Source organism: Schistocerca gregaria, chromosome 1, assembly GCF_023897955.1.
Source record: "Schistocerca gregaria isolate iqSchGreg1 chromosome 1, iqSchGreg1.2, whole genome shotgun sequence".
Taxonomy (NCBI): Eukaryota; Metazoa; Arthropoda; class Insecta; order Orthoptera; family Acrididae; genus Schistocerca; species Schistocerca gregaria.
In genome coordinates this window covers 470,825,006-470,844,028 of record NC_064920.1, presented here as the reverse complement: position 1 = coordinate 470,844,028, position 19,023 = coordinate 470,825,006, and the positions used below count along the sequence as shown (strand labels likewise).

Here is a 19,023-nt window from a genome sequence, read left to right as displayed (position 1 = left end):
ATTTGACAGTCCGTGGCTGTGAATGTACATTCTCCGACAAGACCAGTCCTTAACCAGTGTCAGTTCATCTTGTTTGTTTCTTTCTTTCGCAGTCATCTGTCCGATCATATAAGGCAATAAAGATAAAAGAAATATAATGAAGACTGATTAATTATGAATTCTCTCATGCAAGACTCCTGCACATTGACTATCAAATCCACTACCACATTTGAAGACAGAAATAATTTATACTATACAAAATGTAGCCTCAAAGTTTAAAAACCAGCTAGAAATTTGTATAGATCGGGTAGGCTCACCTCTGCAAAAAATTCATCCATGAAGCCATCCCTTCCTTCGACGTTGACAGCAACATCATCAGGTCCAACATCGTCATCATCACTCTGAGCCTATAACATTAAAAAATAAACAAACTATGTAGATATTTCAATAATAAATATTAGTTACAAGTGCACTTACTTTCATAAAACACGCAAAGATCTATGTATTGCTGTTTTAAGAAAAGAAAATATTATTTCCTGGTTATTTTGGAAATTAAATTAGCCGGGCGCTTGGCAACTTTTAACAATAATGGCCTTAATTACACTCAGTCTATGTATCAAGCAAATTCACACAACAGACAACAGTCGCAAAATGACGCGGACATTAAAGAAAATATCACGTTAAATTTTACTAGACATTATGTTTATTCATAATTATTTAAACTTTACTGGGAAATACGACAGCCAGACTTGCTTTGACAGCTACTGAAATACAGGGCCTGCCCGTCTCTGAAGGAAACGTCAGATGACAAAATCTTGTTGATCCATCTATTGTTTATGAATACGCACAGTGTAGCACCAGGATGCAAAAGGAACCATAAACTATCAACGACTATTTAAGCGATAGTAAGGAAGCCTGTCACACAAAAACAACGCTGCGGAAATATTTGCTATAAATCCTGTAAAGCTTGAATCAAGGGTCCAGAATTGATGTTACTACTTCACATAGCAATGTTAAAAGCATCATAACGGCACGACATCTCGAAACGCAAGTTTATTTTGTTTGACATTTAGTCATGTTCAGTGAATGGTAAGCCGCGGGGCGGGTTACACTTCAAAAATAACTTTAGATTTTCACTTACCGCCTTAAGGGCAGCTAATCTGTCCTTCGTCATCTTCTAACGTTCTCAGTCACACAATACTGATTCGTCTTGCCTTATATAAACACCCCATTCACTGACTCTGCCATGGAACGACACTAAAACTACCGAAACAGACACTACAATCATAAAAATCGATACGCTTACGAGTTCAGAGCTTCTGCAGTGCCGTCTGTCACTGTGCGCATGCGTAGCTGACGTCAGAGCGCCTGTGACGACATATAGTCATTTATTTACTTAATTCGAAAATAAAGGGTAAATACATAGCAAATAATTGAAAAATTTCTATTAAAAATAAGTTAAAATTTTTAAAAACTTTCAAAAACGTTATTTCTTGTAATATAAATAAGTGAAAGTTCTACAGGGTGTGCACATGAATTTCCTCTGTACTGAACGCCATTGTGGACCGTAACGACGAAAGAGCAAGGTGAGGTTTGTCAGTTAATTTCACCTGCATCGGTCGTTAGTTTGCGAATTTAGTTTTACCAGAGGTTGTTGCAGTAACAGTTTTCAAAAATTTCGTTTCATTTTCACGATTAATTGTGTATTACATTAACTTTACAAGATTGAATTCGGCCAAAACATACCAATTTCCCATGATACGAAAACGCGCCATTTCCACCGGATTTGTATGGTTATATTAAATAGGAAAATCTTTCTGCTGTGGGTAAACGTGTTTGATTTTGAGTTCTTTGTAGTTCATGGAACATTATTCTATTGGGTTTCACGTTTACTCCTAATTTCAGTTATGAAATGATTTTCTCCGCCATATCAGTTTCCGTAAAAAAATTCTGTCCTGTTTAGTCATTACAGAAGAGTCATGCTTCTAAAATTTTAATTAGGATTCACAACAGCGTCAGTTTGCATGTGTTTGAAAATTATCTTAGTTGGTACTGTCATTAAGAAATCTTGAAATTTTCAGACCTGCTACAGAATGGCTCAAGAAGCTGATATGCCAGCATTTAAGTGTGTCCTTGTTGGGGACGGAGGTACTGGAAAAACAACCTTTGTTAAAAGACACTTAACTGGCGAATTTGAAAAGAAGTATGTTGCCACACTTGGCGTGGAAGTACATCCGTTGGTGTTCCACACTAACAGAGGTGCAATTCGCTTTAATGTTTGGGATACTGCAGGGCAGGAAAAATTCGGAGGCCTTAGAGATGGTTACTACATTCAGGTAAGGAAGAAGTTATTTATTAACCGTGGCATGTGTAATAATATTGCCGATTAGTTTTAGAAACATGTGGTCTTAAGAATGTGACGTCACTCAATTGCGTCGACAGAGGTAAAATTTAGTTTATGTACATCGTAAATAATTTCAGCGCAGATTTGTTTCCTTCATGGTTTCATCTGTCTTATAACGTAGGTCTTGTTACTGCAAAAATCTGCGACACTTATTGAAATATTGTTTTTAATGTTATTAGTGCAGAGCTTTTCAGGGAAAATTCAGTCGCTCCGTATTGTTCGTTACTTAGTTTCCAGTAGGACATCCTAGTCCTGTTATGTATGGACTTTGCAGGCAATGTGTGATTATTTGTAGTTGATAATTGAGAATAGATAAATGTATAACAGGCGAAGTGTATTGCTTCAGAAATACACACGTTATAGGGATAGAGGTACTATTCGTTAACTTGTTGAACTTGCTGTGTGGATTGGGAAGAGACCAGACCCTAGTTTTTCATCTTGTCCTAGTTTCTGTCATCAAACAATACCACGTGCATTTTTATGAAATTTTCTATATTTCCTCAAGGTTAAACAGAGTCGAATCACTAGTACTACCAATTACTTGAGAAAGTCAGTCTTAATTTTCGTATTAGAAGTCAGTGTAAAGTGCCTGCAGTGAATGAGGTAGATGTCTTGCTAGTTCCCCGCAACAGATTATGAATTTTTTTCCTCTGTGCCTCCCAAACGACCTGCTTGCCACCCCCCCCCCCCCACCTCTCCTCCCCCCTCCCCACGACTTGGTTGTCAAGATAATGTAAGTGTACAGAATCCTACACATGTATGAGGAGATCTAGGGTGGTTTTATTTCACCCAAAACAGCCTATTCCTTGTACAGTTCAGCTTTAATGGTTGCATTATTGCTCAGAGGATGGCATTCACCTATCGTACAGCCGTTACGGCACCTTCCACGACCACCAGTGGCATACATCGGCCCCACATAATGCCACATCAAAGTAGTATGGAACCTCCACCTTGCTGCTCTTGCTGGAAAGTATGTCTAAGGCTTTTTAGCCTGACCGTATTGCCTCCAAACACGTCTCCAATGATTGTCTGGTTGAAGGCATATGCAACAGTCATTGTTGAAGAGAATGTAATGCCAATCCTAAGTGCTCCATTTGGCATGTTGTGCCCATCTGTACCGCATTACATGTGTATGGCGTCTTGGTTGCGAAGATGGGCCTCTCCATGGATGACGCGAGTGAAGTTGCGCATCATGCAGCCTATTGCGGACAGGTTGAGTCATAACACGACGTCTTGTGGCTGCACAAAAATCATTATTCAACATGGTGGCATTGCTGTTAGGGTTCCTCCCAGCCATATCCATAGGTAGCGGTCATCGACAGCTCCTGTCTTTCTGTATCTCCTCCATGTCTGAATGTCACCACTTTCTCTCAAATGCTTGGACACTTCCTTGTTGGGAAGCTTTCCCGGCACAAAGTAACAATACGGATGCGATCGAACTGCAGTGTAGACCGTCTAAGTGGGGTTGAACTACAGACATGAGCCGCGAATCTCATTTCCTGGTGAAATGACTGGAACTGATCGGCTGTCAGACCCTCCTGTGCCTAATAGGTGCTGCTCATGCATGGTTGTTTACAACTTTGGTTGGGTTTAGTGATGTCTCTGAACAGCCAAAGGGACTGTGTGTGATATAATATCCAGTCAACGTCTATCTTGAGGATTTGTGGGAACCAGGGTGATGCAAAACTTTTTTTGACTTGTGTATTTGCAAACACGTCAAACAATATGTAGAATGCAGTAAATAGTGTTTTGCTTTATCCTTGTCTTATTTTCTTTCCAAATGCCAAATAGCAACGAAATTTTCTGTACTCATCCAGCAACTCTGACTTCCTCAATGTTCAAATAATTTCCATTAAAACATGTTTATCTGTTTATGTTCTTATATATGTATAGTTACGGTTTTTCCTCTGTAAAGTGCAAATACTTTTCCTTTCAGATACTTAATCTCTGTAGTAGAATACTAGTAGGAAAAAATAGCAAGACCTTGTATAGGTTTTCATTGTGCCACAAAAACGAAGCAACCAACATAAGGATTAAGATGTCATGAAAGCACAAAATCCACTTTTATAGGAGTGAGCTTGACAGGATAGGTTATAACTTCTGATGCACAGCATGCAGCATACTCACGTGGCATAGTCTTATAGGTCATTGATAGACACACCCATGTCGTTGTTGGTTGTTGATTTATGTGCAGGCACAAAAGGTGCACGTACTTCAGGTGGTGAGCACCGACCAGGAGTAAGTGAAACTAAAGTAATAAGTTACTAAGAGATAAGGAAATTGGCAACTTCCAGTCAATTTTACTTCTGAAGTAAATTTATTTTCCACATTACTGGTGGAAAGCACCATTGAACAGTACACTATTATGTTAGTAACTTAAGGAGGAAATTAGACAAAACTTTACTTCTAGAGTAAGGTGCGATCTGTGAGTTCTGTTTCAAGTGTCGAATTCTATGGATTACCTGGACTACGAAGACCATATGGAGATGGAGGAAGTTTAACATCCCAAGAATATGCACAATGGACATTTGTTATGTATAGCGACAGTGATTTCAAAGATCTATCTGGGTTTTGTAAGGAATCTTCAGCGTTGCTGCTTGATATGCTGGAACCATTACTGCAGCATAATTGCCAGGAACTTTGCTTTGTCTCCTAGCTGCAATTTCTCTGTGGGCTGCGAATCTTTTGCACAGGTAATTACCAAATTGTAGCAGAGGATCTCACTAATGTCCCTCATACTACTGCTGGAATAGCTTTAAACAGTGTGAAGCAGTTTAATTGGCTTGAAGCCGCTGTAGGTCCATGCCACATAGCCAAGAAAATATATCAAAGAACAAAAGAGAATTGGATTGAACTGGTTGATTCCCAAATGCCATAGATGTACATATACCCATACTTTGTGCTTCTGGAGCACAAGCAGAACTATATAGGAATTGCAAGAATTTTTCTATCAATACGCAAATCATCTGTTATGCCAATATGGAGATGTTGAATGTGGTAAGCAGTTGGTGAGGTTCCACACATGGTGCACGTATTTGGGACTTCAGTAAGAGTTGCTGCAGAATTTGAAAATGAACAATATGATGGGTTGCCTGTTGCAGATAGTGGATGTGCTCTCCCGAAACACCTTAAGATGCCTGTGTTCAGAGCCCACATAGGAGCTGAGCACATTTTGCTACCAGATGTGTAAAAAAGTGAACATTCGGTGTTCAGAAGAAACATTTCCAAATTCACTAAAACAATGCGATTTAAAAAAGTGTGGCAATGTTGTTGTGGCTGGTGCTGTTCTACACAACTTTGGAGTAGAAGTCAGATGTCTTGCCCTGATGCTGTGGAGGTGAAAGACATCAAACAATATGTATTTCAGCCAGAAGCTGATGCTGCAGGCCAAGCTGTCAGAAGATCAATTATACTTAATTACTTTAATTAAAATTGCACCTAGTTTGCTAGTAAACTTTGAAATTACTATAAAGACTTTTCCTTGTTAAATGAATAAATGAGCCACTGGATTGTCACTACTGCAATGAAAAGTGACTCATTTTATTTGTGTAATTTTATACTTATGTTCTTTTTTCTTTCTCCTTTTTTTGCTAGGGATTAATATTATCACTTTATTTCTTAATTGAGTATACAAAGTCATACAATGTTTAGTTTAGGCCTATTTCTGAAAAAGACATTCTTTTATAATGTTGCAAATTCAGATAAATATTAGAATGTGGTTTAACAAAAATTAGTACTGATGATGAAATGATAAAAGTGAATATTATACCACACAAGGAACAAGAACACATTAACTATTTGAATAAAAATCAAGGAAATAAAAGATGTTTTATACATATCATTTTCTTATTCATTCGCAAAAGCCCAATTTTCTCAAGCACACTGGCTGAAGAACTGGAACCAGAAGTTTGCTCCGTTACGATCTTGTACTTACTCATAATTTCCATCTTAAGATTATGCTCTTATTCCACGATTTCTCTTTGTCTTCCTATTAATAACATTTTTACCTTGTAGTCCTCTTGTATTAAAATGCATGTTTAAGGAATGAAGCTCGTCAACTTTTTCAACAACTTTTGTTTCTTTGCCACAACGGCATGTTCTCTCCCACTTATGCTGGGAGCATCTTCTGAGAAGCTTTCACCTTCAGCCGTTTCATTGCTACCTTCAGAACAGTTATCATCAAAGTTGCTACAAAGTACCACATTATCTTCAGATGTGTCACTGTCATAAACTCCAGCTATCCCCTCAAACTTTTGGGATCATATCGACAACCATTTGCCTTATATTGCTGATATTCGTCTCACCTACTGCACCACCAGTTTTCTTTGCTTTCAGTTTCATATCCTTCCAAATTACGATAAGCTACTCCTTGTGTAAGAGCTTCTCTATTGTATTAAACTGTATTTTTCCCAAGCACACTTTTCCCTTTTTAACATGTTGACTTTATGCTTTTTAGATTCAATAGTAGTTTTGTACTTCGTCATTATTTCAGCAGGCCTCTCTTTTTTCATTTTCTGGTATGTTTTTTGAATGATTCTTGGCAACCTGCGTGTTGCTGCTAGCTCATACCTCAAACTGGCACTAAAATTAATACAGGTCTTCAACTAACAGTGGACATTGGTAGTTGTAGATATTGGGGTTAACAATAGATTCATTCATTAATATTAAGTTTCTTTTTCATAATACACAGATCATATCATTAATCAGTGTAATAGCATTTAGATTTTCCAGTTATAATAATTCAATTCAGAAATACTTTCTAGCTTCTAAAATTATAGTGACAAACATAAATTTCGCAGAAGGTGTTGCAATAATGTTGCCGACAATAAATATTTTCCAAGAGGGTACTTACTGTATGTGCAAGCATTGTGCAGAAATCACTTACTTCTTTAGGAAAAAGGTATTACTACTTTAGTTACAACTGAAGAAGTAAATACAAATTGAGCTCACCAGCAGTTACTAAGAGTATATTACTACAGAAATAAATTACTAAAGTAGTAAGCGTTACTACAAGAGTAATTCATACTAGTTTTGTGCTCGCCACCTTTAGGATAGGTGATTTTGAGAAGAAAGTTGCTTCATGTAAAATGGGTATAAAACTGTCGTGGGTGGGACGGCAGATGAACATAGCATTGAATCACCACCAACATTTCAGAACTGAAAAAAATTTAAATAATTGCAACCCTTGGTCATGAAAATTAAGCCTTTTTCGGCCACTTCTAAGAATGCCTTTGTCAGAAATAAAACATTTAAAACTGACAGGTCACTTATAAAATAAGAAACGCAAGATGCAGGCCACTAAGGACTGCACCACATGTTGAGCTGTGGTAGCATTACACTGAGGTGCCCGCGTTAGCAATTGCGGGCAGGAGAACGTTATGCCAAAAGTGCCTTCTAGTAGCCATAGGCACAAACTTGCTACTTAACATTGCAAATATAGACAGGTGAAATGTCTAATACATGAAGTAAGAGGCAATATTTTATCTGACAGCAGCAGACATGGTAACAATTTGTCTACATTAGAGCTTAGAAGTACAGTTTAAAGGCTGAAAAAGGCCATTACAGAATTACAAAAGGGAGCTGAATAACTCAGTGAATAAAAACAGTTTAACATGAAATGTAGTTAACATAAACCATTTAATGAACAAGTAGTTATCAAATGGGAAAAAAAAATCGGTAACTGCACAAGGAACACGAAATCAAATATCAAGTAATGGCCTTATACCATTGAAGAAACTTTGATTACATAATTGTTGCTGTTTATTAAGAATGAGGCATCATTTTGAGAAGGATGTTTAAAATTTTCTAGTTCTTCAAGATCCACCAATCTACTCATTTTCTTATCAGTGTGCAAAATGTTGATATTGTGAACAACTTTAGGTGTGTGACCTTTAATTAGAAAGTGGTCAGCAAGACAAATTTTGGATATTAGGGTATACTGCACATGCACAGCTACGATGACAAAGGCAGCCCGTGCTAGGTGCTTGCTCTGCTCATTCGCTTTTCGTTGCATTTCTGGCGGAATTTCGTGGGTGGTGGGGCATCGCGTGACCATGTGCAGCCCTGCGGCAGTTTGTTGAGAATGTGCGGAGTTGTACTTGGAGCAATTGTTTTGTCATATCCCACCCAGATAAAGGATGCAAATACGGAAGCAGTTCTTGGCAAAATATCATTTCAAAATTAGACTCCACAGCTCGAAGTTCACAATGTTTTGCTATGGGGTGACTTTGACAGATTTTAATTTGTACTCTGCAATATTGGTATGTAGGATTTCCAACAGGTTTACATCTACACAGCACTGCAAAAAGCTATTAGAATGGAATACTGATTTCTTGCATAACAAAAAAGTTTCTTGTGTTCCTTACAACGGAATAAAGGACAACTAATTTCACGGCTATTTCAAAATTGTGTGTGTGAAGAAAAAAAAGAAAAAATTGCCTGTGAGGCAAAGTAACTGTACAACTGACAGTTCATATTCTACTCAAGGAATAAATATGAAGCCACGTGGGGAGTTAAAACGATAAAACACGGTATGCTGCCAATCTACAATTTAGTACAGAATAGCATTCTATAAATTTAAGATGTAAACACAAATTAAGAAATAACTTCAGGTCTAGAGGAAGTACTAGGCAAGTGCCTTGTGATTGAAACACTTTCAGAGAATGCAGATTTGTAAAATTCTGCCTCGGCTGTCATATTTTAAGCAATATATTTAGCTCAAAACTACTGACCAAATTTGCCTACTTACTCAACTTCAAGTAAATGTTTATGTTCGTATGTATGTAGCATTAAGAGATCTTACAGTGTCATAAAAGGAACAGGACATCAGATACTACTCCAGCAGCATCAGAATTTCGTAAACCGTTCAAAAATGCTTCATTCCACTCTAATTACATATTTCTATGTCCAGATGCACTCTGAAGTACCTGATATTCAGCTCAGCTCAGCTGTTGTTGTCATGGTACCAATTTTCTTGGAGGTCCAGTACTGTATTCTCATGTTTGGTTCTTTATCATGGTATAACATCATTCGTCCCAGAAAATGAAAATTTGCACTTGAAATTGAAAGTAGACAATAGTGCGGAATGGAACACTTCGTCTCTAACTGCCTCAGTGGAAAAAATTAATGGAAGCAAATTTCTCTACAAAACTGACAGAAATAGCTTCATTAAGACATTAATGGTTGATTGCTAATTATGTGGAAACAATATAAAATCACAAAATTGAAACTACGAACTTATTTTGGTCTTGGCAGTATAGTTTCAGCATTGAGTGTGTGTGTGTGTGTGTGTGTGTGTGTGTGTGTGTGTGTGTGTGTGTAGTGCTGACAAAGGCCTTAATGGCCGAAAGGTATGAGTGTGTGAATCTTTTTATTGTGCCTATCACAACTTGGCATCTCTGCTATATGGTGAGTAGCAACTTTCCTTCTCTGGTATTGTTACATTCCATCCTGGATTTTCCATTGCTTTATTTTGGTCTTTCATGGTTATGAGAATCTATATTAAATCACTTGATGGCTCCCAGCCACAGAAATCTGTTTTGTGGGAGCTGTAAACGAAGAGACCAGCAGCATCACAAAATATATACATGGGTCACGTGGAGGAGGACTCCCCCACTATAACTCGGCTTGCTCTGTGCATGTGTGAATCTGGCAGCTTGGGCGTGCCTGAAAACTTTTTCCGGGTAGCATCTGGCTATTTGCTGCTACTGCTCTTTGGCAAACAGTGATGCTTCAAGTAGCCAGAAGTGGGAGGAAGGCATTGGTCATGCGCGAATTCAGCTTTGCGCATGCACACGAGCCTGGTGGCAACGGCTCGTACTAACTTATAGACACCAGAGTTTTTCAAAGGGGAATGGGTCAACTTTAAATTATAAACGGTTTTTTTTGTATCTATTATTAAGTGAAAAGGTGACATTACAGTTGTATTTATTACGAAGAAGGTGTTGGATCTGATAACGCAGCCCCCCAAGAACGGAATAGAAAAACTTCTTCAGGCTGGACTCATAGTGCTGAGTGCAGTAACTCTTTGTATAGTTTCCTGTTTAAGGTGTTATCCACTATGACAGGTTTGTATTCATTATTAAGTGCTATCATTTTGATTATATTAATTTCTTCCTCGAATTTCTCTTTAGAGTGGAATAGAAATAGCTCTGTGAGTAGCAAAGTGAAAGAAAGTAAACATAAGAGATTGTGGGTGCATAGGAGATGCAGGTACGAACTGATCGGTATGGTTCTTTACAAAAACATTAAATGAGTTTTTATTTTCTTCTACTTTAAGCATCAAATCAAGAAAATTCAATTGACAGGCCTCGTTCCAGAGTTAGCTAGTGAAGGTATTTTCTCATGAAGTTCATTGAAGAGATTGTAAATATGGTGAATGCCATCAAGAGGTCCTTCATAGATGACTAAAACATGGACATATCTGAAATAGGAGAGAATGCCTAGTGCTGTATTAAGAACTTTTCTTCCAGAGTGTTAATGAAAATGTCAGCAAGGATGCCAGCTAATAGATTTCCCATAGCGAGACTGTCGGGTTGCTGATTAAATTCAAAGTAGTTGTATTTGACTAAGACTGTAATCAGATTCATAAATTCAATGATTTGTTAATCTGAAAGTTCTTTCTTGAAATGACATAAATTTTTTTCACAACTTGTATGTGAATGGTTGTATAAAGATTTTTGATGTCTTCTGAAAACGACTTGCTATCTGAGCTGCATTCTAAATCTTTCATGTTATAACTAAGGTGTGTCTATTGGGGATGGAATGATTGTTCTCGAAAATGAACTATTTTTCAGAGCTTCATAAAGAAATTTTGCTAAATCATGGTACGCGCTATTCATACTATTAGAAATTGGATATATTGCATGGTTAGGTTTGTGAATTTTGAATTTAGTTGGGCTTGAGGGCTCATGTTGATGAGGATTTTCTTATGGAAAGGTTTGATTAAAAATTTTGCATCACTGATAGCTGACCTGACTTATTTCTATAATTCAGGAGTCAGATCCTCGTGCAGTTCCAAAATATTATTTTTGTTAAAAAATCAATGTTTTAGAAACATATCCAGAATTGTAGGCAATACCCAAAGAACAGCCCTTGTCAGACTTAGTTATTAAAGTGCATGCTTCTTTAAGCTTATTATTGATAGATTTAACCAATTTCCTATTATGTGTAACATTTTGAAGACAAGCCCTGTTTTTCTACTAATAATGTTAGCTACGTCAAAGGCAATCTAGTTTGACATGAAAGTTAAAGATTTCAGAATTACTCTGTGAGTTGTGCACTTACTTGAAAACATTGGCTTCAAATTATTATTTTCTTACAAAAATTGCGGTTGAAGACCCTCACGGGTGGGGACATAAAGTGAAGTAAAATATGTTTCCATAGGTTAAAATAAATTTTCTTATATACATTTATAGATGAATCAATATTAAAATATTGGGATCTTACTTCGCATTTAAATGACATTGTAGGGTAGTTTTGTTACCTATAAATAAGAAATTTCAATACAGTGTTAGAGTACCTAATTATTTTAACAATTCCCTTCTTAAAAAGATATGGAGATAACTACTCACTCACTTTCAAAAAAAAGTCGTAACTTTCCTGAATATTCACTAATATATTTCTGATATGTTAGCTCTCTGGATTTGGGAGAATACAAAGAACTTTTTCAAACTTTGTAGAAGTTATTAACTTTGACCACCATTGCTGAGTATCCTGCAAATCTCATATACACAATCTGTATTTCGTAATTTTCTAATAGAGCCCTCTGTGTGGTTGCAGCTTACCTATATTTGCAGATTTATTTATTGCAGTTTGAGACTCCTAACAGAATAAAGGACAATTTTTTGACAGCTGTTTCTGGCTTTGTAACTTCTTAGATGTTTTTACAGGTCTTTGAAATTGGTTGTTGATTGCTGCATGTAAAGTCCATATATTAGACAATTTATGCTCGATGTAAGTTGAAAAACTTGATTTCCGTGTATACATGTCCTTTTCAAAGCAAAAACCTTCCTTTTAGTCATATGATTTTGCAAGCTAACTTGTTTTACCAGTTGCTGGGTCTAAAATAGACCTGACATCCTCCATGCAGGTAACTGGCTGCTCATTTTATCATTTGTGAAAATGTTTTGTATTTTGCACAGTCTATCACCTGTGAGTTGCTTTTCAATGTGCTTTTCTTAAGACTGAGAGCCATTTTGAAGGGCCTGTCGGGAGCTTTTTTTTTACCTGAGAAACAGCTTTTCCAAGGGCTTAGACATTTGTAAGAGTATTTGGGAAGCACAGGTCTCCATCTCATATTCGGTCAGTGCAGAATTTTAAGCCTGTCCTAGGTTTTTCTTTCAGCTTCCTTTTTACAATTGCCAATTAAAATTTTTGCACAGGTTGCCTGTATCTGTTTCCTCATCTTTTTATATTGTGCTGTTTTTCTTTATGGGTTTTTTATTTGCTGGCACCGTACTGCAACTTTTCGCAATGATTTCTCAAACTCTACTGGTACACTCTTTTCCCATTTTCTGCATTAATGAGGTCAGTGCCGTGTGGTTTGTCTCCTGCCAGAGGTTAGTCCTCTGTGTGTGCGCGTGTGTGTGCGCGTGTGTGTGCGCGTGTGTGTGTGCGCGTGTGTGTGTGTTTTACTCACTCTTCCTGTACTCCATGTCCAAATGGAATTGGGAAAACCCCTAATAACTGGTGCAGTGAGATGTACCACACTGCCATGCACTTCAGTGGTTTGCAGAGTGTAGATGTAGACCAACAATTAGAAGAGAATAAATTTTCATACAGCTGTCTCCTCTTTCAGTTTGAGGGCAAAGTATCTGTTACCAAGTTTGATTGTCCATTTTTAGAAGCCTGATATAATCACGTTGAGTGTAATACTTCCGTTAAGTTTTTCATGGGTTACATTTCTCACACAATTTCAACCATTCCCAGGACTGTAATCTTGTTTCCTTTTTCTTCTTTGTATGTGCTGTTAAATTCAATGCAAGAAATGCTTTTGTCTGCAGTGGTGGTAATTCTGACTATTATCAAAATACCTGAAACATGAAGAGTGAACTTGACAAATGAGTTACAGGGGTCTTAATGATACAGGGTACTTATAAATGGTGGAAAAATCAAATTTTTAATGGCTGAAATTCTGTAGTCTTTCCTGATTACATTGGTATATACATTATAGGGTTTCAAATGAAAAAGGAATATATATATAGTCACCTCATATTATCCATAAATATAATAATCTAGTCAATTTTATATTGACTAGATATCACTTCTTTTCATTGATTCCCTTAAAGTGTCATATCCAATTTATAAGTAAAAAGTTACAGGATAGTAGTAGATGTTAGGAATAGATGACAGAATAGTTTGAGATTTAAGGGAATTCAGTGCAGGAAAATTAGTTTAGAAGAAACACTGAAAACAGCTCAGAATTCTAGTCATCTTTCCACCCATTAACTCAGAATGTTATCGTCCTTGGGGATAGATGACTCTGCCCAGGTCCCATGGATCATGATATTAACTTTTCACGAGCTCTGTCAGACCAGTCTCTTTAAATTTCTTTTCAAAGTTTATACTTCCCCATTCTGAGGCTTATCCTTGAAGGTATCCCACAGCAAATTCAATATTTTTAGAATCTCCCCAATTCTGTGGTAAAGCGGGTTGAATCATTTTCAAAAAATGAGTTGGATGTACTTCTCCATCGGGTTTGAATTTAAGGAATTGCCTGGATAATCCTGAGTTAGCTCCCCATTGCAAATAAGTTACTACTACTCTGGTTAACACATTAGATGATATTACCTGTTTTTTCTACTTTGTCCTGGATAAGCTTAACTTCTCTCCACAGGTCATCTATGCCCTTCCTGGTATCAGTAATTCTAAAGAAGCAAGAGGTGAAATGTTATTTCCGGATGTTATTCTCTGTGACTTTCCGATCTATAATTTCTTCAGCTTGTTCCTCCAGACTACTTACATTAACAATATCAGAGTTTATTTTCTCCTTGAAGCTTCTTTCTACATTGTCAATTTGCGATTGAATGACAGTTATTAATTTGTTCAGCTTATCTGCATTCTCTTTTAAAGTATTCAATTCCAGCTTTACAGCATTAAACTTAACATGACATACATTTTCAAAGTATTCTAACTTTTCATTGATTTCGGATTCTACAGTATTACATCTGTCTTCAGTGTTAAATTCAAACTTTTTGATAGATAAAGGAAATTATCATTCTGTTTCTGACTAAGGTCAGTAAACATTTGATTTACCTGAAGGGTCAAGGAACTAGGCAATTCATTCTTTAAATCTGTTTTTAAATTACCTAGTTATTGTTTAATGCATTAATTTGTCTTCATAGCCTTCGTATAGATTACTAAATACTTTACTTTGTGGATCGACTTTGGAATTTAACAAACACAAAGTTTCACTCTGGGCCTTCAATTGAGCATATAAGTTATTAAAGCTTCACTCTTGGCATTCAGGTGAGCATTTAAAGCTTCACTCCGGGTTATCTAATTGAGAATTTTCTTATTCTAGTTTTTCACACATTTTGCGTTTTGATTAAATTTACTAATTCAGACCAGTCAGGCACTTCTTTGCTAACTTTCATAGCCATGGCTGGTTCTGAAGTTTCCCCAGCTTGCTGTATGTTATCCATACTTTTACAAACTTTAGACCTCACGAGCATTAAAAGATTAACTTTAAGTATAATAACGGCACTATTAAAGTTAACACAACAGTTTGTACCACTTTGTACTGAAACAGTAAAGTTCTGTTTAACTCACTTGGCAGAGAATTTGTGTTGTCGATGAGCGGTTATGGAGGCAGATCAGCACCGGTAAAAATTAACTGGTGCCGGCGGCATCGGATGTTGCTTTTCGCGTCTGTGTCCCCGCGATGTATTTGAGAGCTCTACACTCCTCGCACCGGATCTTAGTCATAGTGTTCTAGGCGTATTTCTTCTTACAGAAACACAGTATAATCTTCTCTATTTCTCAATTCAAAATTTTGCTCCTTTAAATACTTCATGAAGTTCCGTTGTCTCGGAGTAATTCTTTGTTTGGTTTAATTGCTGTGGCAACACACATGTTGTTCGCACATTTTTTGGTCTTGGAATTTCTGCCCCCCCCCCCCCCCCCCCCCCAGTCCTTCCTCATTGGTTGCCATGTTCAAATGCTTTGGACAAAGATTTAAGTGTATAAGTAGATATAGTAACTTCCACTCCTTTTATGAGATGACTTACTTGTCGTCCACAGCCGATCTCTTTCACTGGCTTCTGAAATCTCTTCAAACTTCTTCTCCATAGTGATGCTAGGTACAGGAATATTTAAAATTCTCCCTCTACTTGTAAAATAAGTAGATACACGAAGGTTACTTTTCATCAACTAATATTTATTGAAACTTCATACAAAACAAACTTATTTTCCTCACATAAACATCTGACTTCTTGTAAGTCACTCGTATCCCCTCACGCCAGACACAAATCTATCAACATCCACAAAAGAGTTGACTTTATAACCAAAACTCTATCACAGGTTTCAGGAAATATGTATTGCCTCTAGCAAGACTGGAATAAGAGTTCTTTTTTCACTAACAATTGCCACTGACACTATCACAGAGCTACATAAATACTCCATGGCTCTTGTACGCACTTAACATCCATGGACTGCCCGACAGCTACTTGTTGGTGCCATTCGACTGCCGTGTCTACATTCTTGGAGCAATTGAATTTAAACTTGCACACACACACACACACACACACACACACACACACACACACACACACACACACACACACACACACACACACAGTAGGTAGGATTCCACGCTCTCACACTCATATCTAAAATATCGTGTGTTCGGGACGGTAGAAGGCTGAGTAGTTCTAGAATTTACGCAGAAATTCTCAAAACACTGCAACATAGTACATATCCTTTAGCGTGAAATAAATATGAACTGTGCCACGCATCATGAAATTCAGTGAAAGGAAATTAGGTGGTAACCAGTTTACAAAGTAAGCCACACTGTGGAAAGTAACCTATATATCAGTTCTTCCGGGAAGAAACTCCCACATGGCACACCTCCGGTGATTCAAATTTTTGGGTCAACAGAGGCACTGATTGTAGTGGATTTGTTGATGTGAGCATCTTACCTACTTTGATAAAGGAAGTGGTGAAATTTGTGATGGTGCAGGCTGTCTGGAAATAACTGAACAATAAAGTAGCAGGAAGGGTTTAGTGTCAAAATTAGTTCTGTGTAGATCCTGCAATAAATATACCTCAAAAATGACTTTGAACATTGTGCATAATTCATATGATGTGAATTTGAAGTTAGTGTATGCAGTGTTCGCAATACTTTCATGAGTTGTCCACAGATGACCACCCTGTTCACGGACTTGGTCCCAAAGGAGCAGATTCTTGGTGTGATTACCAAAAAAGCAAAAGAAAATGGTCAAATATACTGCCATAGGCCTGTTATGAAATAAAATCAATTTTTAGAGACCTCAGTGACCATGTTTTGCTTAGTAAATGTCTTCCTTGGGCACTCTGAATACAAATGAAAGTTTCAGCCATTTGCAATTGGGAAAGATTACCCAAGAATGTTTTTGTAGGACGAAATATATTAAAAGTTGGTGTCCTAGTTGCAGTGGTAAGTTTCAGTGATTGAGTGATAAGGTTGGCATAAAATGTGGCTCTAGTAAGGCAGATAAATTGCTTGTGTGTAACAGACAACGGGTGCATGAAGCTGAAAGATTTGCTCTTAAATCTACCAAAGATGCAAGGAATGCCAAGAGGAAGGTTGAAGATGAAGAAATGCTGCAGGATGAAGACAGTGCTTCAGGAATGTTCTGAGGCACAGTTTAATTGTACTTGTATCTTCCTTCGCAATTTCCCCCCAAGTAGTATTTTTCAAAATTCGGGTACAAATATTTCCTAAAGTTTATAAAGCATTGCTATAATTTTTTTTCTGCAACTTGCAATAGTCCATACATATGTAGTAGACCTAAGTTTAATTACTGAATCAAATAAATTATAGAAAAAAAAGGAAAATTATTAAAATATAAAATGTTTTTCTTTCCCATATATTTATTAGGTGGAATTGTATAGGTCTAATACCTCAGCCATCATCTCATGCATATCTGGTAAAAATTTGGTCTCCTTCAAATGTATAACATTGGATTAAATGGTACCTCAATTTGAGGAAGCATTTTGGAAAAAATTGCATCAATTCCTTTGTAATTTTTTAATAGTCCTTAGCAGGTTCAGAGATATTAAAACTACTTCTAATTTGTACTGCAGTACTTGATACCAACAAAAATCTGTGAAACATATACATTATAAACAGTGCCTAAAAGAAATAGGTGTTGATTTTCACATAATATTGAACAGGAAAATACCCTGTATCCTTAAGTAACTAGTACCTTCAGTGAGTGAGTGTATTATACTGTGCCCACTTTGTCATCTTCACCATGAGACTGCATAGTGCAACCACATACTTGGAAAAAATTTGTTGATGACAATTGAATGTTTTATCAACAGGTACAATGAAAGTGGTGCTTCTGGTTTCTTTAAAAGATAATTGTGTTGTATGGTGGATGCTTTGTATATTGGACATACCTTTGTTCTTGTTGAATGAACTTGTACTGAAGTGGTGTACCAATTGCATGAGTAGTAGCTTACATGTGTGGGGTGCAACAGAAAATTAAATTATACAATGTGTAAATATTAAATACCTTTCGAGGCAATGCCTTTCACTTTTAATAAAATTTAATTTCTTTACAGGGTCAGTGTGCGATTATAATGTTTGATGTCACATCACGTGTTACATACAAGAATGTACCCAATTGGCATAGAGACCTTGTAAGGGTCTGTGAAAATATCCCAATAGTTCTTTGTGGAAATAAGGTTGATATTAAGGACAGAAAAGTTAAAGCAAAAAGTATTGTTTTCCACAGGAAGAAGAATTTGCAGGTAACATCTTAAACAAGACACATTGTAATTTTTTTTGTAGTAATTTTATTACCTGTTAAATGACTGAACATTATTTTACAGTATTACGATATCAGTGCAAAGAGCAACTACAATTTTGAAAAGCCTTTCCTGTGGTTAGCTAGAAAGCTAATTGGTGACCCAAATCTGGAGTTCGTTGCCATGCCAGCTCTTGTGCCTCCTGAGGTGACAATGGACCCAACATGGCAACAACAAATTGAAAATGATCTGAAGGTTTGTAAAACAAGTTCTTGCTTAATTGGATCTGATTTGAACCACAATATTAGTACTACAGAGTTACCTGACAGTCTGTCACTGTTAGCTTCATTTGTAATGTATTGTGTATTCCACTGTTAATGATGGGTTCTTTTTCAGGAAGCATCAGAGACTGCTTTGCCTGAAGATGATGAAGACCTGTAAGACACTTTTAATTCTGCTCCGAAGTACCCATGCATAAAATTTGTTTTTACTGCCACAGTCAAGAGAACTCTGCCTTGTTACATAAAGTGTTTGGACTATAACAAGCAGACTGCATCAGTAACTTACTTTCGGCAAGTTCGAGTGTACGGTGTTGTGTACTTTGGTGTTGAGCTTTGTGTGAATGGAAAGCTGTTGATGCTGTACTATTTTTATAGCGAGCAGTGTGAGAAGAGTGACAAACTGAA

At 36.9% G+C, this 19,023-nt stretch overlaps 2 protein-coding genes across 8 annotated transcripts in view; one reads left to right on the top strand and one right to left on the bottom strand.

Annotated features, from left to right (window-relative positions):
* The window catches only part of LOC126353114 (syntaxin-1A), a 332,123-nt gene extending 330,785 nt beyond the window's left edge, over positions 1-1,338 (bottom strand). For 3 of the 6 annotated variants that reach the window (XM_050002741.1, XM_050002739.1, XM_050002743.1), the window contains exons 1-2: positions 1,121-1,336; positions 297-386 (exon numbers count right to left, since the gene is read on the bottom strand). In XM_050002741.1, coding sequence (XP_049858698.1) covers positions 297-386; positions 1,121-1,153 — 123 coding nt within the window. In that variant the 5' untranslated portion in view covers positions 1,154-1,336. Of the gene's footprint in view, positions 1-296; positions 387-1,120 lie in introns of all 6 variants that reach the window. The other 3 variants (XM_050002740.1, XM_050002738.1, XM_050002742.1) reach the window with 3 other exon arrangements.
* A 146-nt stretch (positions 1,339-1,484) lies between these two features.
* The window catches only part of LOC126353207 (GTP-binding nuclear protein Ran), a 17,758-nt gene continuing 219 nt past the window's right edge, over positions 1,485-19,023 (top strand). Inside the window, exons 1-5 of one of the 2 annotated variants that reach the window (XM_050002747.1) lie at positions 1,485-1,565; positions 2,061-2,315; positions 18,152-18,340; positions 18,422-18,592; positions 18,734-19,023. The exon at positions 18,734-19,023 is cut by the window's right edge and continues 219 nt beyond it. In XM_050002747.1, coding sequence (XP_049858704.1) covers positions 2,073-2,315; positions 18,152-18,340; positions 18,422-18,592; positions 18,734-18,778 — 648 coding nt within the window. In that variant the 5' untranslated portion in view covers positions 1,485-1,565; positions 2,061-2,072 and the 3' untranslated portion in view covers positions 18,779-19,023. Of the gene's footprint in view, positions 1,802-2,060; positions 2,316-18,151; positions 18,341-18,421; positions 18,593-18,733 lie in introns of both variants that reach the window. The other variant, XM_050002748.1, reaches the window with a different exon arrangement.